The 27,970-nt window shown below is 41.5% G+C and overlaps 1 protein-coding gene across 7 annotated transcripts; it reads left to right on the plus strand.

The window, feature by feature from the left end:
- Positions 1-4,242: 4,242 nt before the first annotated feature.
- On the plus strand, positions 4,243-27,408 carry HAND2 (heart and neural crest derivatives expressed 2). 7 transcript variants are annotated; one of them, XM_075611295.1, is made up of 9 exons: positions 4,243-4,870; positions 16,695-16,877; positions 17,716-17,928; positions 18,303-18,423; positions 20,998-21,087; positions 22,026-22,147; positions 23,838-24,382; positions 24,634-25,233; positions 26,733-27,408. In XM_075611295.1, the coding sequence occupies exons 7-9, from the start codon at positions 24,341-24,343 to the stop codon at positions 26,829-26,831; spliced, it is 741 nt and encodes a 246-aa protein (XP_075467410.1). In that variant the 5' UTR covers positions 4,243-4,870; positions 16,695-16,877; positions 17,716-17,928; positions 18,303-18,423; positions 20,998-21,087; positions 22,026-22,147; positions 23,838-24,340; the 3' UTR covers positions 26,832-27,408. The 7 variants fall into 7 exon arrangements, with proteins under 7 accessions (XP_075467410.1, XP_075467419.1, XP_075467400.1 ...); XM_075611304.1 differs by lacking the exon at positions 16,695-16,877 and adding an exon at positions 17,135-17,276; XM_075611285.1 differs by lacking the exon at positions 16,695-16,877.
- The last annotated feature ends 562 nt before the right edge of the window (positions 27,409-27,970 follow it).

The following is a 27,970-nucleotide window of genomic DNA, read 5'->3' on the forward strand; positions in this document are numbered from 1 at the left end:
AGGTTACTCAATTAAATAGGAGGTAATTTGGGGCCAAAAAATGCCTGTGAAGGGCAAATGTTAGAAAGTGGAGAGCACATACGGCAGCCATCTTACACAGCCACCTCCCGGAACCCATTTAATTCTTACATGACTGAAAATTTAAATCATATCCCAATTAAATCCAGATGACCTGCAGTAGTGGTCACAAGTGAAAAAAAAATAACATCTTTCTATTTTTAGTGTCACTCTTTTCACTGATTATTTAAGTAGCTGACAACTATGTTATTATATAAAAGTAAGTCAAGATCGTTATATTAAGAACTTCCTAAAATCGACATTATATTTGACACTTAACAAACAAATTAACAACAACAAAAATACTGTTTCCATATAAAATATTTAGTTAAAATATATTTGCAGAATAGTCCATGGAGACCCATAATTAATACATTGGTGACCACTCCTTATTATCCTGTATATCTTAGTGTGATGATACCAGATAGGGGCCTGAGTCTTAGATAGTGAGCCATCAGCACAAGGCCTGGCTCAGGTCAGACAATAATAGAGAGACGTGTGCTTTGGTATAACATGTTTTTTAGTGTCTAGATAAACATAAATGTGCACACCATAATCAGTATCGGGGCCGCTCTGTCTGGAGGACCTTACATGACCTTGGTATACATATATTCTAAACAGGAAAATCAATATACACTTTACACTTATACAGCGCTTCACTAGTGCTTATCCCCCCCTCCTGCCCCCCCCCCCCCCTCCCCTCCATGTCATTATTCAGTTCCGGTGCCGGCACAGTGTTGGAGCTCATTGGTTTTACTCTAAAGGTGCAAGTTCATTGATTCGCAAAGGTAAAGGTGTGGTCATGTGTGTTTGCAAAAGGATACTGCAGGTCAGCATGGCGGACTTCTCATGGACCCAGACCCTCTGCTTAGTAGGATAGTGCTGCCACAGCTCTTTGCTCTGTGTGGTGCTGGCAATGGAATGGCTCTGCCACCCCTCTGTTCTGTCTTGCCTCGGCTCCACTTGGGACAGGGACTCCTAGCAGCCCTCTCTCCTCTGTAGCTCTCTGACTCACCAACTCACATCCTGTCCCCTCACTTGGCTCCTCCTCCCATGTGTTATCCCCCTTGATATCCAATCACATGAATCCCTTCTTGCCTTCACAGTCATTTGCTGGAGGCCCTGTCCATCATTGCCTTGGTTATCCCTGAATAAGGGGGTTACGCATTTGTAAAATTATAGTTAAAAAGTATGACATGAAATAAAATAATATAATTGCCTACCTTAAAAAAAACCTTAATAATGCAGAAGTCCATTTTAGACCCTTTGAATCTGTACAGGTATCTCTGGATTTATGAACCCGCTAATGCACTGGGACACTCCAGGAGGGAGAAAAACATCCTTATTAATGGTTCAGGTAGATTGGAGGAATGGAATGGTGTCATTTAGTGAGCACAGAATCATATGTGGAAAATAAGAAAAAAACACAAATAGTGCAGGATTGCAGGTACTCCACTGTAAAATGCTGTGAAATTTCTTAAAAGGGGACAATGCCACAACACACATGGCCCAGTGAGGACAAATGGTACTGAAAGGTAGCTTCAAGGGTGCCTCCCCCTCCACCTCAATCCCCCCGGGATCTCCTGATGGTAATCGGGGATCCTACAGCCCTCTCGTGCTAGGCAGTCTGCCCCAATCGTGTGATGATGTAGTTCTCACAGAGGTAGATGATTACCCAGAGAGATGTGTGTAAAACAAGGGTTTATATATAATAACATTAGAAATATATCCACACTTACATAGCAGTTAATGTGTGGCAACTCTAGTATTTCTCAGCATTTTACATTGGAGTACATACAATCCAGCGCTATTTCTGTTATTTTTTTCTTAGTTTTAACATATGATCCTGCGCTCACTAAAATACACCATTCCCATTCTGCATGGATCAAAGGACGATTCTCTTGGGCCGAGCAGTGTATCATTTCTTATATTTCTGTTATTTATACACAGATTATAACTAGACCACGAGCACTTATATATCCACCACCATCAGATTATTAACTTCTGGTTATTTATTGACAATTATTAAGAGAGCTCCTTGTGTTTGTCTTGTTATAGATTGGAGGAATGGCCAAGAATGTGGCAACTACAATCTAATGCTAAAAAGTGCAAATTAATGTACTTGGGTACTTTATTCATCTATATCCGTAAAAAAACATAATTACATCAACTTTAGTCCACCATATCTGATCCCCACGATCACCCTAGCTAATCCTATTCATGTATGATAGAGGTGAAAAAGCAGTGTAGGTGGAATGCAGTGGGAGAGCTGACAGCTTTTCACGCTCACATGCACTTTCTCCAGGTGCAGTATGACGAGGCTTGTAGGGATCATATGCTGTATGATGGACTAATGGGGATGCTGTTATAGGGTTTTTATTAATATCGATGAATATTCCCTTTAATAACGACAGGATAAATATTGGAGAAGATTGTACACCAGCTTCTTGAAGTTCAGTTTTCTCTTCATGGTGATATGGTTTTTCTCAATAGGTCGCTGTGGTTTGCGCGGGATCTCTTCGGGTAATAGTTTGTTATACTAAGTTGTGCGTTAATAAGAGAAGCCATAGACATTAATGTGTTTCCAGTCCCTTTGTGAAACTGCACTGTAAATCAACACATAAGGGTTGTATTTATCAATGTATCCCGGCTGCAAAACTGGGCCAAACTGTATTCGTTATCCATTAAAAGCTAATACATCTGATACAGTTCTTTTCCACCAGTTTGTATCCAGTTTCCCAGCACAGAGATAAATAGATACATTGATAAAAAAGACACCTTATGCTGTCTCTTCTGCTGTAGGTTATTTAAGGTGTAACAAAATGAAATCAAGGGATGCAAAATTCAATATACTCCATTATAAAATGTATAGTGTACATTGTTTCCTGATGCCAACAAGCTCAATTTACATTTTAAATGAATGTTTTGAAATGACTTGTAAAGCTGAATACAGCTGACACCACTGTCTATGTACATTTTATTCATACTAAGTACAATTGCTCGTTCAGATGGACAGTTTTAAGTGACAAACAGAAAATACAGTCAGTCCTGTAACTTTATACATAGACTCCAAGTTTTCTATTTTTAGATCACTGAATATTCTTTTTTCCACAGGAATAATTATTTTTATATTTAACTTTTTTTGTAGTAGTAATTGAAGCTCTCATTTAGGCATCTGGATGGCAAAAGCAGATACTAAACCACTACACTTCTCCTCTCATCCTTCATCAGAATGGATTTGCTTTCACGGCTAAATAGGTGATGTCCAAGTGTGAGATTATATAATAGGGAGATGGGAAGAAAAAAGCATTTTGTGTCGGTATACCTATTCATGTCCGTAGTTTAAACTACTACAATATATTAAAAAGCAATCAATGTGTTTGGAAATGTAATGTTTACAATCAGCACATTCTGGAACATTAAAGACCTTTTAGTTGATAATAAGCCTAATATTGTTAAAGGGGCAGTATCAAATTGTGAAAAAAATGTAAAACGTTTTAAATGTAATTGCTTCCTGAGCAAGATTAAATCATTTTTAAACCAAGTTTCTGCTTGCTTACTTTAATAAATAATTCTCTATTTTGGGCTCCATGTCATTCTAAATTTATCTGGTACTTCATGTTCTTCCCCTTTATCTCCTTAGCTTGTGATGGCAGTATAATTATAATACACATGTAACCCCCTCTAAAGGGTTACTAGTATGGTTAGCGTGTAATGGGCCCAACCCTGTGTTGTCATGGGACAATGACATCACAGAGAGTATATAAGTGAGGGAGAAAGTTTGAGACGGTTAAGCTCCAGGCGGACAAGAGAAGATGACAGTGGATAAGTAATGGTTATAAAGTAATAGCACAGACCAGGTTGCACTGTTTATTATGTTGAGATAGGTATAATACCCTTTAAGTCAGGATCCCATAATAAGATTAAGGGAGTCCAATAGAAGTAAAGCCTGGGTCCCCCTGGTCCCTTTACCTTTTCATAGGCAGCGGAGGCTGGGGAGAGTGCGGGGGGGATGCACAGTAGCAAGCGCAAGTGGCAGTGTATGGCATAGGAGTATAGCACAGCAGGGGAACTGCAAGTCCCAGCAGCATCAGGGGCTGCAGACCACATGTTGCCAGGCAACCAATAGGGCTGAGAGATGCATGGCAGTTAGAATTCTGACAGCTAGGGGGACTGACAGTTGGAGCCAGGACAGAGAAAGGGAAGGTTGGGTCTGGGTGTCAGTGGCATCCAGACCAGACCAGATTAACCCTTTAGGTCAATGATAGGCCCACTCACCTAATTAGATTGTGGTTGATACAGGGAAACCCCTAGCTAGGGACATTTCCCCTGTAGCTGTATACAGTTAGTGTATAGTGCCATTTGAAGACGCCGCAAAGTGATTTCCATATTGTGGTCTGGGGCAGGACCACAACCGCACTATCATAGATTATAATAATAATAATAATAGCATGTTCTTGAATAGTGTATAGTGTTGCTAGTTTTACGTAGCGCTTTACAGAGATATTTTGCCGACACAGATCCCTGCCCCGTGGAGCTTACAATCTATTTGTTGGTGCCGGAGGCACAGGGGGATAAAGTGACTTGCCCAAGGTCACAAGGAGCCGACACGGGAATTGAACCAGGTTCCCCTGCCTAAAACACAGTGCGAGTGAGTGTATCTACTCACGGAGCCACTCGTTCTACCTAATATCAAAGGTGAGACCCTCCTATCGGAGTTCACCCCATGCAGAGGCGGAGGCTTTGCTGACATCGATGTCGCTGGATTCCTTTCGCTTTTCGGCCATACACGGGTGCTGGAGCACCTAGGCAGGTACCTCACAATGTGCACTAACTATAACACTTTCAGTTACTGTGGGCAGCGCTGTCTCACACATTGGGTAGGTTGGCTCTAGTGGATACCAGGGAGGTTGGGTGCCCAGGGGCCCCTCAGTACTTTGGGGAAATCACATCAGGGGTGGACACTACGGTTGGAGGGCACGGTGAGGCTATGGCCATGCGAGGCCTATATTGTATGTGGGTTAATGATATATCTAGTAGTACCTGTGTTCAGTAAACTGTTACTAAATATGTGTGTGATCTTATTGCATTGGGTCCTGTAAAGGGGTTATTTGGTGCTGTCCTTGATCCCACACAGGTGGAGGTGCTGTCACCAGATGGATCAGGTACACCTGGGGCTCATAGTGTCTATAAAAGTAATATCATGTAGCAGGGTCCCCCCTGACTACTATTCTGCCCAATGGGCTGGCAGTAAACACTGGTACTATCAGGTTGCCAGTAGTCAGTATGGGGTTTCCCCCCTCATCTTTGGTACTGCACATGAGTGACAGCAGAGGTTGGTACATCCTGTTATAGCTGGGACAACGGGATGCCCGCCTTCTGGCTGTACTTAAGGGCAGGACCGCCATAAAGTTAGGAGTTGTTCCTTCCCCTCTGAGGAAGGCAGGTCACATAACTGGGAGCCTGAGATTCGGGCCTTCCCATGTGCTCTTCCCTCCTGGGGAGAGTGTGTGTAGACCATACCTCTGCCTCCACTACAGAGGTGGGGAAGAGCTAGGACGACTGTGGGTGCCCTAGGCCTGTAGTGGCATTCCAGGGACCATCTTCAGTGATAGCTGACCTGACAGACTATATCCAGCAGAAAACTGCCATGTTACTGTTACTGCAGAGTGTAGTAATAAACCCGTTCCTGTTGTTATATACCTCCTGCCTGGTGTGTGACCTAACTGGGGGAGAGGTAATAAGTTCTACTGTGGAAGATCACCTTCAGTTCCTGGAGTCCACGGCAGGTGCTAAGGAGATATGTGGGGTATGAACCCCAGAAGCATGTTCCTGTGTCCCCACAATCATCGGCGGACGACTCAGCCCTCCTGTTGCCAGCAGGTATAAGCACCACACACCGTGCAATGGCCCCTGTCCGCGATTGGGTGTGGGAAACACCGTTACAACAGATTTTTCTTTTTTGCAAGATGGTTTTAACCACCTCGGTCCCTACATCTTTTTTAATGTATCAGCTTTCGTAAATATTATACGTGGTATTGTTGGAAGAAAGGGTTGAAGGATTGGGTCCTTTTGGACCAAGTGCCAATGTTTACAGACTACTCTATTAATTTCATACAATAATGGATTATATTCTGTAATGAATGGAGTGTTCATGATGTCTTTTGTAACACTAGTGGTTTTAATTTTAGTAGAATTATATTTTAGCGGATCATTTCTATCTATGTTATGTATATTGGCATAGGCTTAGTTAAGGATAGAGTCTTTATCATTTTTGGATCTAAATTTGATGATCTGCTAAAATATAATTCTAGTAAAATTTAAGCCACTAGTTAAAAAAAGTAGTCTGTCTTTGACTGAGCCTTTGATTGAGCTGCCTGCGCTGAAGCTGGGATATCCTGAAAACCTGACCTGTTAGGGAGGCTTGAGAACTGGAGCTGGGCACCTCTATAAAAAACCCCTCTACTCAGAACCAAGTTATTTTGTGAAAGCAGATTGCCTGCTATGCCACAGGGCTCGGCGATTTAGGAGTGATAGGGTTAATACTTTTTGGAAATTCTGGCACTGACATACACAGCCACCTCTAATGTTGCTAATTCGCTGCATGTGAGGAATACTGAACCCTGCTAAAAGGTATTAGGAAAGAGCTCACAGCTGAAAGCATTTATCCAATTCTAATTATTGTTTGAAAAGCTAAACATTAATAGTAGAGAGTTGTTCAGGTTGCTACTGTTTCCAATAATAGCAGGGCTTTTAGCAGTCATTTCTTGCATTAGAAACTGAATTTATTACCGAGCACAACAGGAGGAAGAATGAGGTGTTCTACATAACTGTGTGTTTGGGCCACAATGGAATATAATAGAGGTATTTCATGAATTCCGCAATGGAAATTGATTGATTTTGCTTTTCTAAGTATCAATTTAGGCCACAGGAATGTAGAGCACCAGATTTATTTCAGAAAAATATCTAAATTGAATCTTTTTGTTTGAAAAGCCTGTGCTGTTTTTTTTATTTGTATTATTAATATTATTATTATTATTAGTTCATGTTTCAGTTTTTCTTAACCATAAGCAGTGACCATTGATAAAATACTACCCAGACATATATTTTCTCTGAAGCAATAATTAAGCAAAGAAAAGAAACAACATACAATTGAGAGACCGGATCCATTACTGGATCTTCCTTTGTTGTAGTGGAAATAAGGACATAGGGGCAGATGCAGTAACTTGCGATATGTGTGTGTCGGCAGCGCGCTTAAATCTCCTGTGTTTGGCGGGAATTTGCCGCTAAATGCAGTAAATAGCGATTGTGAGATACAATGGTGAGTTGCACATGTTGCGAGTTCCTGCAGTGAGTGGCGGGTGACTGCATGTATCCGTATTTCACTTGAATGTGGCGTCAACCTCTGCACATAAATAAAAAAACCTCCTTCTTGCTTAAAGCATTCAGTTACTCACGGTAGTGACTGTCTTGCTGTTACTGACATTAGCAAACCTTTTACTGCTGTCCCTCATTAGATACTTTTAGAAACATACCTGGTGCAGTGCTACAGTTGTGTCTTCTGTTCTTTGACACGTGAAGAGGTGATACATGTGTGCATGTGTCTTGTGACATTTCATGTACATTTGTGTCTGTGTGTTGGACTATGTTGCAAAGCTTACAGTACATTTCAGTGAGTTGCTGTGTACTGTAACCCGTGCATGCAGCAAGTGGGGGATCACTTCATGCATCTGTATTGAAGGAGAATTTGGCGGCAACTTTTGAACATGAAAAAATCACCTCAGGATAGTTTGACCTTACATTCTGTTACTCACAGCTGTGTGTTTCTTGCTGCTAGTGACATTAGCAAGGCTTTCACAGCGCTGTCCCGCAATAGATAGTTTTAGGAACATACCTGCTTCTTGTCATTCACAAGACAGACACCTTTGGCTAACATTAATAATGTATTTTATTATAAACAACCCATGTAACAGGTTCTGAATGACATGTAATACAATTGAAGCTGCGCTGCCAGCAGCAACAGTACAATGACACAACAATGTCACTAGCAGCTGAAATGTTCGGCTCTCGCCTGCTTGTTGGTGCCGCAGCTTTTTGGCGCTTTTCTCGCAAGGAGTTTCTCCCGCGCACCCCCGAGATCTTACTCGGCATCTACTGCATTCTGCGTGCTGCTTAATATGGCGAAATAGCCATTCTCGCCACCCCGCCAGCGCTTGATTTCCGGCAACAATTGCATATGCCGTTTTTCAGGTAACTCGCACACATACCGCCATCAACTGCATACTACATGCCAATCTCGCAATAAAACAGCCAAATTCAGCCTTCTTGCAAGTTACTGCATCGGCCCCATAGTATGAAATGACAGGTTGGGTATATTTGTGAAACTTGTACAACTAAAGCACTAGTACATCACACTTAAAATATACTTTGTCCTGCGGATATTGAACTGAAACCAAATTACTACTTGAAGCTGATTCTAAAAAAAATGCAAACAGGTCAGGCTTTCAGGATATCCCTGCTTCAGCGCAAGTGGTGCAGCCTTAGGCCTGGGTCCCGTTGCTTCCGATGGCCTGTGCGGCCGCGCGGCAGCAGACCACCAGCCCCTTTCCTGTGGTGTGGAGGTCCCCGCTGGCTCCTTACTACTTGGCTGACTGCGTGCTGTGTATATATGCAATACAATGATAATAGCAAAATGTGGTGCAGATACTACAAAGCTACAAATCATTCCAAATGGTCTTGGACTTCGCTCAACACAATTCACCAATAATACCACTGTCCTTTCTATAGCAACATTTTGAGTTCTGAATTCCTTTGCCCCACAGATTTTTAACTGACACTGTGTGCTGTTTTGCATGTTATTATTACCCAGAATCCCTGGCTGTAGTGGAAACATTCTATGCCAGGCCTGCACAACATACGGCCCGCGATGAGATTTAAAAAAAAAAAAAAAAATGGTGGCGATTCCCCGCGGTCCCAGGGGTGAGGTGCAGGGGAGGTGAGGTACAGGGGAGGTGAGGTGCGGTGCAGGGGGTGAGGTGCAGGGGTGATTGGAGGTGCAGGGAGGGGGGTGATTGGAGGTGCAGGGAGGGGGGTGATTGGAGGTGCAGGGAGGGGGGTGATTGGAGGTGCAGGGGGGGTGATTGGAGGTGGAGGGGGGGTGATTGGAGGTGCAGGGGGGGGTGATTGGAGGTGTAGGGGGGGTGTGATTGGAGGTGCAGGGGGGGTGATTGGAGGTGCGGGGGGGTGATTGGAGGTGCGGGGGGGGTGATTGGAGGTGCAGGGGGGGTGATTGGAGGTGAAGGTGGGGGTGATTGGAGGTGGGGGTGATTGGAGGTGAAGGGGGGTGATTGGAGGTGAAGGGGGGTGATTGGAGTTGCAGGGGGTGATTGGAGGTGCAGGGGGGTCATTGGAGGTGCAGGGGGGGTCATTGGAGGTGCAGGGGGGTCATTGGAGGTGCAGGGGGGGTCATTGGAGGTGCAGGGGGGTCATTGGAGGTACAGGGGGGTCATCGGAGGTGCAGGGGGGATGATTGGAGGTGCAGGGGGGATGATTGGAGGTGCAAGGGGGGAGAATGATGTGAGGTGCAGGGGGGAGAGTGATGTGAGGTGCAGGGGGGGAGAGTGATGTGAGGTGCAGGGGGGGAGAGTGATGTGAGGTGCAGGGGGAGAGTGGTGTGAGGTGCAGGGGGGGAGAGTGATGTGAGGTGCAGGGGGGGAGAGTGATGTGAGGTGCAGGGGGGAGAGTGATGTGAGGTGCAGGGGGGAGAGTGATGTGAGGTGCAGGGGGGGAGAGTGATGTGAGGTGCAGGGGGGGAGAATGATGTGAGGTGCAGGGGGGGAGAATGATGTGAGGTGCAGGGGGGGAGAATGATTTGAGGTGCAGGGGGGGAGAATGATGTGAGGTGCAGGGGGGGAGAATGATGTGAGGTGCAGGGGGGGAGAATGATGTGAGGTGCAGGGGGGGAGAATGATGTGAGGTGCAGGGGGGGAGAATGATGTGAGGTGCAGGAGGGGAGAATGATGTGAGGTGCAGGGGGGGAGTGATGTGAGGTGCAGGGGGAGAGTGATGTGAGGTGCAGGGGGTAGAATGATGTGAGGTGCAGGGGGGGAGAATGATGTGATGTGCAGGGGGGGGAATGATGTGAGGTGCAGGGGGGGAGAATGATGTGAGGTGCAGGGGGGTGGGATGTGTGTGGTATGCAAGGGGGTATTGTGTATTTGATGTGGAGAGGGAGTATTATGTGTGTGGGTGAGGGGGAGAGATGGGGGTATGAGAGATAGATGGGGAGTATCGTAAAGGTTGATAGTGAGGGGTTCTGGGGGAGATATGAGGATGAGGATGAGAGGTGCTGGAGGAGAGATGATGATGATGATGATGATGATGATGATGATGATGATGATGATGATGATGATGATGATGATGATGATGATGATGATGATGATGATGATGATGATGATGATGATGATGATGATGATGATGATGATGATGATGATGATGATGATGATGATTTTACCCGTGCGGCCCAAATTTTTTTTCCTTGGAGCAGTTCGGCCCTTCTCGCTTTACGAGTTGTGCAGGCCTGGTCTATGCTAAGAGATAATGGGGGGAAAGCAGGGCGGCAGACCTGTCTGTCACATGTGAATGGGCTCACAAGTGATATTGTTATTTGCTGTTATTGTATCTAAAAATACAAAAGGAAGAATAGAGCATTAATGACACTTTAATGTCAACTATTATAGATAAAGGGGACCTGGGAATGATTATATCAGGAAATACTATATGCTATATGTACATAAATGTGAGAGAAATATTAAAATACATAAAGGGTCTCAAGAAAGCAGAGGAGGGTAGGGAACAATATTTCAGAGAAAAAGAAATACTAGCACAACATTTTGTGCAATTAAGCTGGAGGGTGGTGGGACCAGGGGAAATGTGTGGAACTACTTTTTATTGAAAGGATGGTAGATTCATGGAATATTTTTCCTGCAGTGGTAGTGGAGGCCAATTTATTAAGGGAATTTAAAAAATGCTTGTGAAAGACATTAAATTATCCTAAATATAAATACAAGCCAAGAATGAAATAGTCTGAAGTTTTATAGCTGATGGGAAAAATGACATCCAAATTGTATGTTTCTCTGCGAGTAGGTTTTGATATTTTTACTCCATGCACTGTAGAGACTTATTTTCCTCACCAGGTAGAAGAAGGTCACATTTCTTCAATTCACCAACATGGAAAATCAAGCATTATCAAACTGTGGTTAGCTTTAAAAAAAAAAAAAGCCTTTCCTTGACTATTGTGCTAATAAATGACCCGTGTTTTGCTTGGCGTTTGCTGTTAATGGCCCTTTTATACACTTGCAAATTATCCTCTTCCCCAAATGTTCATGATGTTAATAAATGGTGGCCCTGCATCCAAAGGGGCTATTCATTCAAATCTCCTAGCTGCATACCTGATGCAAAACTGAGCCAAATATAGCAGTATGTTTAATGAACAGCACACGTGCCATTATAATCACAAGGGTTTTTTTATTTTTTTATTATTTACTTGACAGTGCCTTATTGCTCCTCTCAGAACCCCACATGGTTCAGCATACATATGGCTTTCGTGCTACTCCTATAATGTCACAACATCTTTTGGAGTTCAGTCAGCGGATCCCTGACACAGCTCTCCGTTTTTATCAGTCTAGAGCAGGGGTGGGCAACTCCAATCCACAAGGGCCACCAACAGGTAAGGTTTTCAGGATATCCCTGCTTCAGCACAGGTGGCTCAATCAGTGGCGCAGTCTTCGACTTAGATTTATAAATTCACATGTGCAGCCTAGCTAGAAGGCCAGAGAAGCACAAAATGTCTGTGCTTCACATGATTTGTGTGCTAGATGCATTCTGTGCTCCAAATTGTATTCTGTGCCTCAAAGCTCCCTGCTTCCCTGTGCATCAGTCAAAGTTCAGTGCCATACTATGTACAGTAAATAAAAATACCCCTTGTGTACCCCTTGTGAGCACATTCACGTGTCTCAAACAGGTCTGCAAACCTGCTTTTCACCAATATCTTTTAGCCTGCAATGCTTCCACTGCAGCCAGGGATTCTAGGAAATGACATGCAAATTGAGCACACTGTGTCAGTGTCATACTTGTGTAGACCAGCTTCCCTATGAACAGGAAACTACCCAATGCTGCGCTTATACCTGAACCTCTGCCATGGAGCCTGAACCTCTGCCATGGAGAGCCTGGTGTGTGTACTTACTCTGGTGCAGCGCCTCCACCTGTGAGGGATCCTAGCAGCCCCTCATAGGACACAATAATAACCACCCACACAATGCAAAATAACATAACCTTTACTGACACACTAGTAATGATATTACGATGTATTCTCCTTTAAGAACCAGAGGTAAATATATATACGTGAACACTATATAACTTACAGGGATTACTCTCCAGAAGTGCCACCCACCACCGTATCCCACACCGTGTCTAGAGAAATGTGTGTCTCACACAGATTCCCCGAGAGTTCCACAGTATGCAAAGTCCCTTGGTCACTAGTCCCAGAGTGTCCCCAAAGAACCCACCCTTATAGGCGTGATCAGTGCCTGGGTATAGACCGGTATGTTGATGCACTTATATTATACGATACCTGCCCAGTGCGACGGCACCTGGGCCTTTAAATATCTTCAAAAAGGATCCAACGATCTCCTGCGTGCCGTCCTGGAGTCACCAGCGTGATGACCCGTCAGAGGCGATCCCACTCTGTAGATAGTGTCTTTAAGGAGTGCAGCGTCCGCTGAATCCCTAACTATCACTATATAACATTAAGGGGCAGGGTCCCTAACCTAGGGCCTGTCCCTGTATCACAACAAACTAAATATGTCTCAAGGCCTGTCTTGGGCCTAGGGGGTTGTATTCTGGTAAGTGTAGAGGCTTACTTGCCCTCCACACAAACCCTCCGTCCGTTACCTCTCTCCCCCTCACTCTGCCTGCGTGCTGCCTGTGACACGCTTCCTTATCCTGCCTGCAGCAAAGCTTTAGCTCCTATTGGTTCCCTGGCGTCAGGTGGGACACTCCTAAGGCTCATGGGAGTTGTAGTCTCCTCCAAGAGTCCTACCTGATTGGTTGCCCTTAGCGCGCTTTTAAACTGCCCGTGCGCAACCTAGAATGGCCGCCGCCGCTGCTGTGTGCATGTGCGAACCTCCCAATATGGCAGCTCTCTCTCTGCAATTACCGGAGCTACCAAATACGCGTGCACGTGCATCCGCACGTCCCCGCAACTGCCCGCACCCTCCTGCAGCAACCGGAGGTAACACAGCAGGGACATAACCGCCAAGGGGGGTACCTGGCTATATCTGGAACTCTCCAGATGGACTAGGCTGGGGATGCAAGAGCAGAAAAAAACATGGGCTCCGTGATCCTGCAACTTGGCCAGGCCAGAGAATCAAGTGCATGCCACTTATACTTGATCTTAGCCAAAGGGGTTGTGTACTAATCATATAGTTGAAAGTCACACCCATTGTTAATCTGGTTAATTGTTTTTGTAAGAGTGCCCTGGTTTAAGAAATGCTAGATTTACCATTCTGATTGTGAATGAAGCATCTTGAGGAGTTTGCACTGCTATGTAGTTCACCTGACAGTACAAAGTACTTCCAAATCCTATATTTACAAGAAAAAAGTGTGTGTGCCGAGCACGTACATTTTCAGTGAAACTTCTTTGTCTTTTGTCACTGTTTTGTCACAGAAATTGTATTTGTGATGGTGATGTTTTTAATTAAAAGTCAAAACACAATTTCATTGCCCAAACGCGAAGAAGTTTGACTTAGAACGCGTGTTTTAGCTATTTAGACGTCTATATTTATAGTAACTGTGAATTCCTTGTCAGTGTGTGTGTGTGTGTGTGTGTGTGTGTGTGTGTGTGTGTGTGTGTGTGTGTGTGTGTGTGTGTGTGTGTGTGTGTGTGTGTGTGTCAGTCAGTGTGTGCGTCACTGTGTGTGTCAGTCAGTGTGTCTGTGTGTCTGTGTGCGTGTGTCAGTCAGTGTGTGTGTGTGTGTGTGGTCTCCGTGTCCTGCTGCTGAAGCGCCAGTGCCTTCTGCACAAGCGTGACCAGCCATAGCCTGCATCTACTGCACAGGCGCACCCGGCCGGAGCCAGCGTCTACTGCGCATGTGCTCCCGGCCGCAGCCGGTGCCTACTGCACTGGCAAGCCCAGCCATTGGCAGCGGCTCCTGCGTGGGAGGCCTCTGCATACACACCGAGCTGGCAACACAGACGGCCTCTTCTACCAGCAGTGACGTCACTTCCATGGCTGTACTTCCGTCACCATGAAGGTGATTTACTCCAAGGCAAATTTTCATTTGGTAGGTAAGCTCACCTCCCCCCCCCCCCGACACTTTTTAAAGCAAGGAAAGTTGTTTCATTATGCTGTATGGATGGACTCACTGTAGTCACTCACCCTCCCCACAGGTAAAAGAGAAGTTTCAACAGGTTAGTGTTAGGACCTGCAAAGTTTGGTCATGCCTTGACATTGGCTTGCAGGCTTATAACGCTTTGGCCAAAGAGTTTAATCAAATGACCCTTCTTTATGGAAATATTATCATTGGAGTATTTAACTATATACTGATAACTATACATTAGTGTTGTACCGGGTAGCGATTTAAAAAAAAAAACGGATACCAGCCCAAAATCAATGGTTCTACCCAGCCGGATACCCGGCTACCCGGTTTGACACTTACCTGGGGACATCTAGGACAAGCAGCAGAGGTCCTGTGGTGGTGGCAAGTTCGGAGGTGTCTATAGCCGGCGGGGGACAGCAGGAATCCCTTACACAGCACCGCAGCAGGTAAGCAGTGTGTGAGCCGCCGGGGAACCACGTGACCAGAGCAGGAGACAGAGCGTTCCTATTGGACACCCACCCCAACAGTGAGCCTCCGCTCCTCCACAGCTCCCACCCGACCGCTCCACCTCCGCACCTCCGGTCCGGCCTGACCGCCCCACCTCCACTCCTCCGCTCCTGCCCGGCCGACCGCTCCACCTCCGCTCCTGCCCGCCCCACCTCCGCTCCTGCCTGCCCCACTTCTGCTTCTGCCTGCCCCACCTCCGCTTCTGCTCGCCCACCTCCGCTTCTGCCCGCCCCACCTCTGCTCCTGCCCCCCGACCGCTCCAACTCTGCACCTCGCTCCTGCCTGCCCGACCACTCCACCTCCACACCTCTGCTCCTCTGCTCCTGCCCGCCCCACCTCCGCTCCACCTCCACTCCCACCCACCGCACCTCCGCACCACCTCCGCTCCCGCCCGCTGCACCTCCGCACCACCTCCACTGCCGAACCTCCTCACCACCTCCGCTCCCGCCCGCCGCACCACCTCCGCTCCCATCCGCTACACCTCCGCTCCCGCCCGCCGCACCTCCGACACACTATGCTAAACCTCCGCTATAGAATCCTGCTGTCCCACGCTGGCTGAAAGGTAAGTATTTAGATTTTCAGCTACTCTGACAATACCCGGTGCTGGGCCCACTTCTCAGTTGCCGGGTCCGGGTAATGTCCGGGTAGCTGGAAATGTGCTGGGTAACGCCCGGGTACTCGGTACGCCCTACTATACATTTTGTCAAATTGGATGTAGCAATGGGCTTTTCTGTCTTTTGTTGTATACATTTGGCCACACCCAGTAGCACTCCTTTTGGTGTGTGTGTGTGTGTGTGTGTGTGTGTGTGTGTGTGTGTGTGTGTGTGTGTGTGTGTGTGTGTGTGTGTGTGTGTGTGTGTGTGTGTGTGTGTGTGTGTGTGTGTGTGTGTGTGTGTGTGTGGAGGTATCGGTACCATAGAATGGATTTTCCAGACAAAAGGTGACACATTGTGTGCTCATTTGCATGTCATTTCCCAGAATCCCTTGCTGCAGTGGGAGCACTGTATGCTTGGTGATAATGGTTGAAAGGCAGGGTTGTAGACCTGTCTAAGACATGTGAATGTGCTCACAAGTGATATTCTTTATTGGCTATATGCTAACGGTGGAAGTTTTTTGTTGCCTTTATCACCCACCATAACTTAATAACTTGCTTGCTTGCTTGCGTTGTGCGTTCATTTGGTAGGTTTCACTTCAAAAAACATGTCCCTTATTTACTATACATTATTCTTAAATGATACATCGGTAATGGATAACCAAGTTTGTAAAAACAGCCCCTCCAATTTATATTAATGTATGTGCAATTACAAATATTCTGGCACAGAGCACATATTTACAATGCAGCGTTTAGCCATTAGGCAGTTTCCATCTCTGATAAACACCTTACAGTTCATTCCAGTGAGTGCATTGGAAGGTGCGTTATGGCATAGCACCACTTGGTATATACAGTATAACCTAAAATCTGGTCTCAATACATTGGAAATCATTGGTAAATCACACTAGTAAAATGGCAACTACATCTCAAGGAATTTGCTAGAGATCCGAAATTTGCACCATTTTATATCAATGTTCCCTGTTAGAGAAATGCACAGCTAAATAATATCCGTTGCGCTCCCCAATTAGATGGCTGAAGCAAATCAAAGCTAACTTACATGTTGTAAAAGTAAACAGCATGGTTATTATGGAAGAACTAGTCCTGAGCAACAGCCCCAACTTTTCAAACACTGTTGATTTTTTTCTTTCTTTCTGTAACAGGCTAAAATAGAAAAAAATGCATGTGTGGAAAATGTAACAAATCATAGCATCAAGTTGTACAGTACATGGGAAGAAATATTCCAGTAAAGCTAGGCCTAATCATGCACTAAACTAAAGTAATGGTGATGCCTGTTCTCGGTGTGTTAAAGAAAAGTCGTTAACTACAACTATTGCCGAGATCAGGTAAATTAAAAACACGACTGACCTGGAAACCCTCAGAGCCCCCATACTCTTATATATTACTATATAAAACTGGGTTATTTTCACAAGCATAACCAATTGCTTGACCGTATTGTTTACAAGTGGGGTAGCTGAAGTGCTGTACAAAGGAAAGTTTGCCCGCATGACACTTTAGCCACAAGCCAACTTGTAATTACAAAGCAAACATGGATGAAATATTGGATTGGTTTCACTAGTGACAAGATCTACTTTTTTTGCAGCCAATTTGTTTGTGCAGCTACATTTAAAGGCACTTGATTGAGGAAATGTTGAAAATAGCAGTTAGGGTTTCCCTAATGAGACCTCTAGAGGAAAGTAAGAAACATTCAGAGGCTCAATGAAGATGAAGGACTTGGAGAGGAGGTATTAACCCATAGTAGCCGTCCATGCACTTATCAAAGAGTTTAAGTTTGCATGTTAGACTATGTCCGTTTTATTGTAGGTATCTGTAACAACAAATACAGCTACAGACTTTATGCATTAACAAAACAAAAAGTATTTATTAATAGAGGTCCAGAAAAGACGAAAAAAAATACATTGAGGTTCCATTAATATAAAACCAATTATAAATCAATCTATCCTCAAAGTAGCATGTAAAACTGCTGCACTGTCAGGAGCAATGACCTAGGTGTGTCTTACATTGTCTTAGTTTTTACAGACATTTTGCATTAAGCAAGCTGTAACCGTCATAAAGGATGATACCAAAAAAAATACCTGGAGTGCAGAACAGTAAATTGGCAGTTCTGGAAAAGAAACTTATTTTGAGAACATTTGATTGAATCACCGATTTTCTTTTTTTCAGAAAAAAAAAAGTGAGTAGACATGGTATATATTTCTCGCACATGTAACGTGAGACGAATACCTCCTCTGAACTCTCGTACAAGGCTTTGAAAGCTGAGGCTTCCTATAGGTAGGAGTGAGTACTGCAGCACAGAGCGAAGCTCATGCTACAGCCTGTGGAAGAGGATTCACATCTGTGACTTGATGTTCAGTAAAATAATCCCAGTACACATATGTAAGTAACATATCACCTTTATGTCATTGAGATTTGTGTTCAGCATTCAAGCATTTGCAGTCATTTATATCGAATTTGTATGGAAAGCTGATATTGATTAATATGTTATGAAGGGCATCATGTACAGTTATATCAACAGAGGTGTAGCGTTGGCTTTCAATCTGATATTTACAGAGACATTGTAAGAAATAAATAAATTGAGACAAAAATGTACTGTGTATTATTATTATTATTATTATTATTATTATTATTATTATTATTAGAATTAGGTAGAAAATCAAGCAAATGATACATCCAATTGGATCTTCTTAGTACAAATGTAGAATAACCTTATACATCCCGGTGCAGAAGTATGTACAACTTTATTTCATTAGGATTTAGCAATTCCACTCCATAGAGTTTCTGTGGACAGAATGCAAGTTTAAAGGATGTATGACCAAAAACAACAAGGAAACTGCTCCTAATCTGCAGCAAGACATTGAATTCGATTTCCCAGTAAGTCTTCTGTGCGCCTTGTTTATTGGATAAAAGTTCTGTTTTCAGTTGTTTCATTGCAATGTGTGGCATTTGTCACAGCCCAGACCGTTGATTGTTTAGTACACACAGCATTCACCCTGATAAGATGTATGCTTCACAGATCTCCTATCATTTATAACGTTATAACTGACCCCTTATTTCTCCCATTGAAGAACATATCCCTGTCTTACTTTATTTATATGGGTGAAATTCAGCTTGAAAGGAGATCAGAGAGTGCAGGAGGGCCATGTAACAAGAGAGTGACCAAATGACCTGTTGGCTGATTATATGTCATTAACTGGAGACTACATGTATCTAAATTACCACAAGGACCTCACTCAGCCAGGTCAATTATCCGTACATACATTTAGCTATGCTACTACTGCTAAAAATACTGGGCTTTTCCATTTCTAACCAGTGTGTCAAAAATAGCCATTGTTTAGGCTGTTTATTTGTGTGAACAGAAAAACAAAATACTTACATTTTCAAGAACTTGCCGAAGTCCACTAATATACTGTTGAATAATGATGTTTTCTTGCTATCCATATAACGCAGTTGTGTTGCTTCTGCTCACACTTATACTATAAGACTCGGCTCTAAAAGAAACAATTATTCTAAATAAATCTACTTTTGATGTCTAAGTCAAAAATCCAACCAACATTTTAAACTGAAGGACATGTCTTCTTTGGGAGGTACAGGCTGACATGCAATACATTTATATATGTTGTAAACTGTTAATTAAATATTTCAAAGTGAAACACAGCAAGAATAAATAAAGCCTAATATAAAATGAGGAACATTTGTTAAATATTCATGATTTTATATATATATATTCCACATTGACATGTTTTAATTGTTGACAACGTAACGCTTGCTAGTTTACAAAAATATATATAATAAATATTTAATCGAAGATATAATATAATATCCTCATATCTTTATGTAGATATGTGTGTGTGTGTGTGTGTGTGTGTGTGTGTGTGTGTGTGTGTGTGTGTGTGTGTGTGTGTGTGTGTGTGTGTGTGTGTGTGTGTGTGTGTGTGTGTGTGTGTGTGTGTGTGTGTGTGTGTGTTCTTTATGAAATGATGAAAAGTATTGAGTACCTGGCAAATACTATTATTTTTGGACAGCTAATAATACGCGGGTTATGTTGGTTTCAGTGAAAGTTGAATTGTTTGATCAATTCTTATCTTGCAGCCAGAATAGATAGATATGTCCTAGGTAGTCACCTAATACATCAACAGTGGGGATTCTCAGATCATATATAAATAACATTTTAACATAGAAAGAGCGCTACCTGTAAAAGACTAAAGACTTGAGGATAAAATGATTTACAGTGAGCACCTGATACAGTCATGTGAACAAGAATGATTCATTGTTATTAATCCAACTGGCTTCTGCATCGGTTATCCAGAGTAACTGGGTACTTTCGTGTACAGCTATCCAATGGATACTACACCAAGTGTTCGGGGCATTGATGATACTCTATATTGATATTAATATTAAATAATTAAAAAGCAACTAATATGACAAAGAATGATTTCAAGGGTGTGAGTTACAGCATCTATATGTTGATACCAAGCAAAGAATTGTAGCATTTACAGAGTCCGTGCAGTGCAAATCAGATACTTCGAATTATTTCTGCTGCACCAAGCTGTAAAGAAAATGTTTTTCTCATTGACAACTAATTTATTTGCTCTGCAATCGTTTTCTATTTAAAATGTCGGTATGATTATTTGCACTTGTGCGTTATATAATGCGTTATTTAAGGATTACTGCCCATAAAGTCAAACGTATTCGTGTGCAACGTTGCTTCTGCAGTATAGAATAAAATATGGCACAATCATAGATTTACATTGCTCGGAAATACTAAATACTTTCCCTATTAATAACCATCTTCAAGTAGATAACAAGGGGAATTTTGTAAAAATTAGTCCAAGATATATTAATATAGCTGGGGTGAGAATGTGTTCTCACAAGTTCAGTCAGTGAGTATGCAGAAAGATTACGAGAGATCATTGTGTGTCCAAACATGTTATTTAAAAAACAAAAGAACTGGACTCACCTCTCAAGGATGGAATTATTTGGTGTGTATGTATGTGTGTGTGTGTGTGTGTGTGTGTGTGTGTGTATGTGTGTGTATGTTTGTGTATATATATATATATATATATATATTAGAAAATAGCCGTGTTAGTCCAGTTGCGATAGTGCAGAATAAATGAGTTCTTCAGTATTCGGTGATACCTTTTTTATTGGACTAATAATTTATGTCATACGACAAGCTATATATATATATATATATATATATATAAACTGTAAATGACACAGAAGAATGAACCCTTTCCCCAGCAATGCTATAAGATTGAACTGTATGTTTGTTCTGCTGGTATCATTATCTTTATACAACGACTGAAAAATGAAGTTATTTGCCAGTATATGAAAATGAAAATAAAACCAGGGTTAAAAATCATGGCAAACGTTTCCCAGATGAAGCTCCCAGATGAAAATTCAAATATTATATCCTTTTATTGATCGCTTTTTTTTTTTTTAAAGAAAAATAAATAACAAAACCCTTTGGAGGCCTTTCAGCAAATTAAAAGAATACTTGTGGATGTGGAATTATAAACCCGTTTATTTCCAAAGGTAAAATATAAAGCAAACTGGCTTCCAATTCGATATTGAACTTATATTTACGTGATGCACTTAAATAAAGAACATAGTTAACAATAAGTGAGGTTCTTATAGTTCTGTGGAAGGAGCAGTCATTTCAGATAGGTAGTCTCCGCTTTAAGGGGAGGATGGGCTTCTATTAAACTGCGCCCTCCATAGGATCACTACTGGTTTGCACAGAAACACCAGTCCAGTTATATTCCCATTCAATAAATAACACTTGGATATAATATCCATTACATAATTATCGTTGCTTGCAAAAGTGCAATTGGTGTTCATTTGAGATCCAGATTTTGCATTGTATTCTCCTGCGGAATGTCTGTTATATTCCAAGCTCTAGATACTTTTACGAAAATGTAGACACTTCAGCTACACACATAACATATGCAGAACAAAAACCGTGTACAAATTAAAAGGAGTATATTAACACACACACATACACATACACATACACATACACACATATATATATATATATATATATACATATACATATACATATATATATATATATATATATTTTATATATATATATATATATATATATATATATATATATATATATACATACATATATATATATATATATATATATATATATATATATATATATATATATAGCATAGCTTATTTAGCATGTTGTTCATAATAGACAACAATCATAACGTATAGACTTTGGCAAATACTACAAATATTGATTTTGTAATGGAAAAATATCATAAAACTGCTCATTTCTTAGAAGTCGCAGTAACTGGGCCAACAACCACTCTTTAGCGATGTGAAGATACATTAAAACCTAATGATTGCATTGCGCTTCTTGGTTAATGTGCACATTAACATGCGAGGTATCTTTTATTACTTTTACTGCTTCTTCTATGCCTGATGTTTCCCCTTTTCTCTCATCACTCTAGATGTTATCTGAACATTGTGGTTTATTGCTAAGTCTATAACCACACTGTGTAAAAGGAAAATCAGCATGTGCCTGAAAAAAAGATGATTTAACTCCAACTGCACGATGAGGAACCCAGCTATTGTATTGATATTAACAACCATTCTTTTCCCTTCACATGTGTCCCTTTACAGAAAAATAATAATGTATTAGATGAATATCTGATATGTACTTCATGTTAAAATATTCCCCTTATAGCTTGAGGCGTTGTTGTTTTTTCCCCAGTTGTGTCTTTTTCTGGATCCGGTTAATAAACAAGTGATATATTTCATTTAGATTATTTGCGTTAACACAAATGCAAAGATTTCTTTTAATCTAAATAATAGGACATTTGCTTACATGTGGCCAAACCAAGGCACTTTCCCTGATCGCCGGGGTAACTTACTAATAATGAAGGGACTTCAATACATTTCTTGTGATATATATTTCCATGTATGTTAAAGATTATGTCAATACATACAGTGTTTCAATATTGCCTGTAAATTACTTCTGAAAATGAAATTACATTAACTGTGGCTATGGTGGCTAGACAAATAAAGTCATATTTACCTGAACACTAAGCCAAGTTTTCAGGGGCACTGATGATACTGAATGTAGGTATTAACATGAAATAATTGCAAAACAGCCAGTATGGCTCATGATGATTTCAGTGCTGTGTTTTACAGCCTCTGCATGTTCATATCACGCAAAGATAATGTATTTTATTGCTCAGCATCTCCTGCTTACACGGATTTCCTCACTATTACTTTGTATGGCATTCATCTCAGACATACAACCGTTACATACAACCGATTTTGAGTCCCTCCGAGTAAGATACAAAGACTTGTGTCATTCAATATTTAACAACTGTATTCACTGTTATGTGATAATCTTATCATGGAGTAAATATCCCGCACGGTGATCCCACCGAACAACCATGTATGCATTTCCTCAAATAGAAATGTATTGCTTTATTGTACTTACCTATTCTATAAAAGTGATGGGATGGTTTGCAAGAATAATACACAGTTTTCGCAAGCAAAGAAGAGTATGTTCACATACACATTCAAACACAAACACAAACACACACACACACACACAAACACACACACACACACACACACACACACACACACACATATAATATATAGACTAACGTTCTTAATACAATAGTATTTAACACAATACCAACGTTTTTAAAACAATATATTATATATATATATCGATATTTTTTAATACAATAGTGTGTGTGTGTTACGATTAATTGACCTATTTCAATACCAATAGTTACAGTATAATCACTGATAGTAGGTTATCTATTTTTCTACAATTTATCAAAATGACATACAGTAGTACACATGCTGAGAGCCCCAAAGCAATGCCACACTTTTAAGTCCAATCAACCATTTGGCTGTGTTAGTAGGTTTCAATACAAGTATAAAATGTATTACCATTACGTTAATAACATACAACTCTATCCACATGAAGCTTTAATTAAAACTAAGACTGTGCATGTTAATCATATAGCTTTGCCTAAAAAAATACATATACCGACTCGAATAACATTTATAACGGCCTAGTGTAAACTTTGCTACCACAATTACTCAAAAACCATACTGTACCTGACTTTGGCTTATCCAGTTTATTTGATATTGTAGTGGTGTTTAAATATATGTACATAATATATTACATGTATTACAGTACAGAATCTGCTACACACACTTGCATTAAGCTCTGTCTGATACACGTTTTTTTTTCTTCTTCTTCTTGTTTTAATTATATTATGGTTATGTAGAGGCAGCCAATCCTAAAAGAGAAGCCCTACAATTAGCAACGTGCACATCAAAAAAAAAAGGTTTATTGCTGAATATCTGAGGCCAAGCCCCTTCCCCACCCTGATTGGCTGAAACGGGCTCTGACGACATATATTAACCCAAGCTTCCCTAAAGATGTAGCTGTACATGGAGATCATACTTGGAAACAGTGCCAGTGCTGAGTCCTCACTGCAGGTCTTTGGGGTGCCAAGTAGACCCTGGAAAGTATCAATAATCTACATGTCCAGGATAACAAGAAGAAGGGGAAAGATGCTGACACCCCAAGCACTCCCATGGTTTTTATCTCTGGATTGAATATAGATTTGGAGAAGGCACAGGAGATGGATGCCAGCTCCCAGTGAAACCCCCTGAAACCTGACCAGAAACTATATGCTGCGGGGACATCCCAGCGGGGACTATGGACGAGACCAGATCGCTGCTTCTCAGCAAGTTGTTCCTTTAACCTCCTCACCCAGCTGTTTCTATGGGAGGGACCGCGCTGGACCTAACCTCACAGATGAGAGAAGTAGTGCCTTTTAATACTTGAATATACAGAATCTGAGACACACATATACATACGTGTACATATATACATGTACACACACACATATTTACTCACATATCTCCCTTTGCATTGACATCACAGGGGGGGGAAATCCCCATTGATTTTCCCTACGAGAGAGAGGAAACTGGGGGGTTTATCTATGGAGAGCTGGAGATAAGAGAACCCATATATCCAACACTATATATATACTGTATATATATTTCTGCTAACAGACCTGCTGGTGGGACGCAGCAGCCGCCCACAGCCCAGGCCAGACAGGAGGTGCAGCCGCTGAGATGAGTTTAGTTGGCGGGTTTCCCCACCACCCCGCGGTGCACCACGATGGTTACCCCTTCGCCGCCGCCGCAGCCGCCGCCGCCGCCGCCAGCCGCTGCCACGAGGAGAACCCGTACTTCCACGGCTGGCTCATCAGCCACCCGGAGATGTCCCCCCCCGACTACAGCATGGCACCGTCCTACAGCCCGGAGTACGCCAATGGGGCGGCCGGGCTGGACCACTCCCATTACGGGGGTGTCCCGGGGAGCGGGGGGTTGATGCAGCGGCCTGTGAAGCGCAGGGGGACGGCGAACCGCAAGGAGAGGCGCAGGACTCAGAGCATCAACAGCGCCTTCGCCGAGCTGCGGGAGTGCATCCCCAACGTGCCGGCCGACACCAAGCTGTCCAAGATCAAGACGCTGCGCCTGGCCACCAGCTACATCGCCTACCTCATGGACCTGCTCGCCAAGGACGAGCAGCTGGGGGTGGAGACCGAGGCCTTCAAGGCAGAGATCAAGAAGACAGACGTGAAGGAAGAGAAGAGGAAGAAAGAGCTGGTGAGTACAGCGTGGAGTAATATAATAATAATAATAACAATAACAATAATAATAATAATAACAATAATAATAACAATAATAATAATAATAATAGTACAAATAATTATAATAATAAGTGTCAATGTGTTGGGTTTATTATATGAATGTTTCCCATATTTGGTGTGAAACACGGTTTCTCTTCTCTTTACAAATATGCTCAATGTCAGATATGTCATCTGTAATGTATCCGGTTTTTTTTTGTTTTTTTTGGCCTTTGCCAAACATATACCAGCAAAACACATCAACATTAAATATAAAATGCTTTTCGTTTTCAGAAATAGGTCATTTGTTTTTGTAGAAATTTGTCAAATGACTACCCACAATAACACAATTAGCCAATTTCCATTTGAACTGCACTTCTACATTAGAAATAAACTTGTCTTTTTTTTAGTAAATATGCCAGCCATAGTTTTATTTAATTCCCCAACAGATATCGACATTTTATTTATTTTGTATGTAATCCTTAAAGTGTAAATTGTAGTGTAAATTTGAACTAATACAAGGACAGTTTATATTTGCTTAATGCCAATCTCGCCTCTTTTTGGCGTTACTATTTTCCTCTAATTTCTCTCCCCCTAAATGAATCTTTTCTGTCTGTATACAAAGAGATACTGTAATTTACTGTCATTACCTTTCACGTTGACAATATTGCAATACAGTTTGTAATTAGTGACTAGGAGGCAAAGATTGATTTTGCAGTGATCCCAAAATTCGAATATTTATTTTTATAACCAAAGTTATGTTTAGTGTGCAACAGCAATCAATCTTTTTATAAATGTTTTGAAATCCACCCTTCCCAGTGTGGACCATTATACATTTTCAAAAATACTATTCTCTGTGTTGCCAATGAATTAATCTTCCCACGTCCACGCAGATTGTATCTATTAAATAAATATATATATATATATTTACTGGTTTTATATGCAGAAAGAAACTTTGATTGTACAAGTGTTTCATTGAATACAAGTGGTACATTAATTTCATATTACAACTTTATTCAAACGTATTTGACATCACATAAAACCCACTTTTGTTCTTCTGTGTTGAATTCACAGCTTCATCATCTGCGATGTTTCTTAGTTATATCATTTCTACAAATATATTTCTACATGTGTTTTCGTTGAATTGAAAGTTATAAATGAAATTCCTAAATAATACAACTATGTACTCTTTGTAGCGATATGGTTTAAGATACTATCAGTTGAAAGGATACAACATAGCAACAGGGAGGAAACATTATAAGAAACAAATAAAGTCAGAGAAAGACACGTCAGTGCTTTTGTGCAAGGCAGAGACAGGGCCCAAAGTCATGTTACAGAGCCCTGTTTTTATTACCAGATACAGATCACACATTCCCTTAATGTATCTTTGCGTTGCTTCTGCAAGAAATCAATTCTTTGTCTAAATATATATCCTTTTGTTTTCTCTTTTTTTTATTTTTTTTTATCACTTCCTACCAGAATGAACTCTTGAAAACCACAGTTAGCAGCAACGATAAGAAAACCAAAGGGAGAACTGGCTGGCCTCAGCATGTCTGGGCTCTAGAGCTTAAACAGTGAAACATATGAACTAAAGGAATGATGGAAACCCTCCTTGACTGAATATATATATATATATATGCCCTGAAAAAAAAACTCTATGTATTTGGAATCGTCCAGTTTATTTATGTGCAATTTCCCCCAAAGCACCCCTAAAATGTGGATATTTGAAGTGAAGCATTCCATGTTATATATTGAAGAGGAATCTGCAGGTTGGTAAGGGGATTATGTTTGTCTACCAGTTTTGTGAATGTTATTTCTCTGTTTGTACTGAAGACACAGCAAAAAAAAAACACACACAAAAAAAGACTCCCTGGCATTAGTATGTATGTGAAGTGTATCTCTGAAAAGTTGGCCTTTTGGATATAAATATTCCTGGGATTGTAAAAGTATATTGCAACAGAAACAGCTGCACCAATGTTTCAGTTGGTATTTGGTATTTTAATGTTGTCAATTTTTGTGCTTGTTCAACATTTGAAGGTGTTCTCATCTACTTGTTTTTGTGCACTTCTGTCCAAAAAAATGTGGAGTTTACTTAATATTTGAAGGTGTAAACGTTGTAAGTGATCAATAAACCACTGCGTGTTTTTTTGTATAATTGGTTTACATGCATTCAATGATTTTACACACACTGCTGTAATACCAATGCATTTATTTATTTATTTTAATTAATCATTTATGGAAACAATCACTAATTGGCACTTGCATCCTACGCATAAAATCAAGCAAGTGGAAATATTATGTATGGCTCCAGATGATGTTACTATAGGGAAGGTATTTTTGTAAAGCCAAGTCTAAAATCTGTATAATATGGTGCCTGTAATTAATATAAGATGATCGATTCTTTATAGTATTAAAAAACATGCACATTATTTTTGAAGTAAGTCTGTTCCATTCAAAATAAGATGGTATTAAAATATGAAAACATCTCTTGCCTTAGAGATTTTTAATAAAACATAATGCCTTTGGGTATTTCTGGAATGGAATGACCGCTAATTAGTGGAACGGCCATAAACTCACTGCAAAACACACAGTCATTTTTACCTTTTAAGAGAAAATCTGTAATCAGTACAATAGTATCTGAAATGTAGAGTAAAAGGCAATATTTACAACGGACTACATTGCATTTAATATCAACATAGTGGGCCCAATATCCTTCA

This window comes from Ascaphus truei, chromosome 1 (genome assembly GCF_040206685.1).
Source record: "Ascaphus truei isolate aAscTru1 chromosome 1, aAscTru1.hap1, whole genome shotgun sequence".
Taxonomy (NCBI): domain Eukaryota; kingdom Metazoa; phylum Chordata; class Amphibia; order Anura; family Ascaphidae; genus Ascaphus; species Ascaphus truei.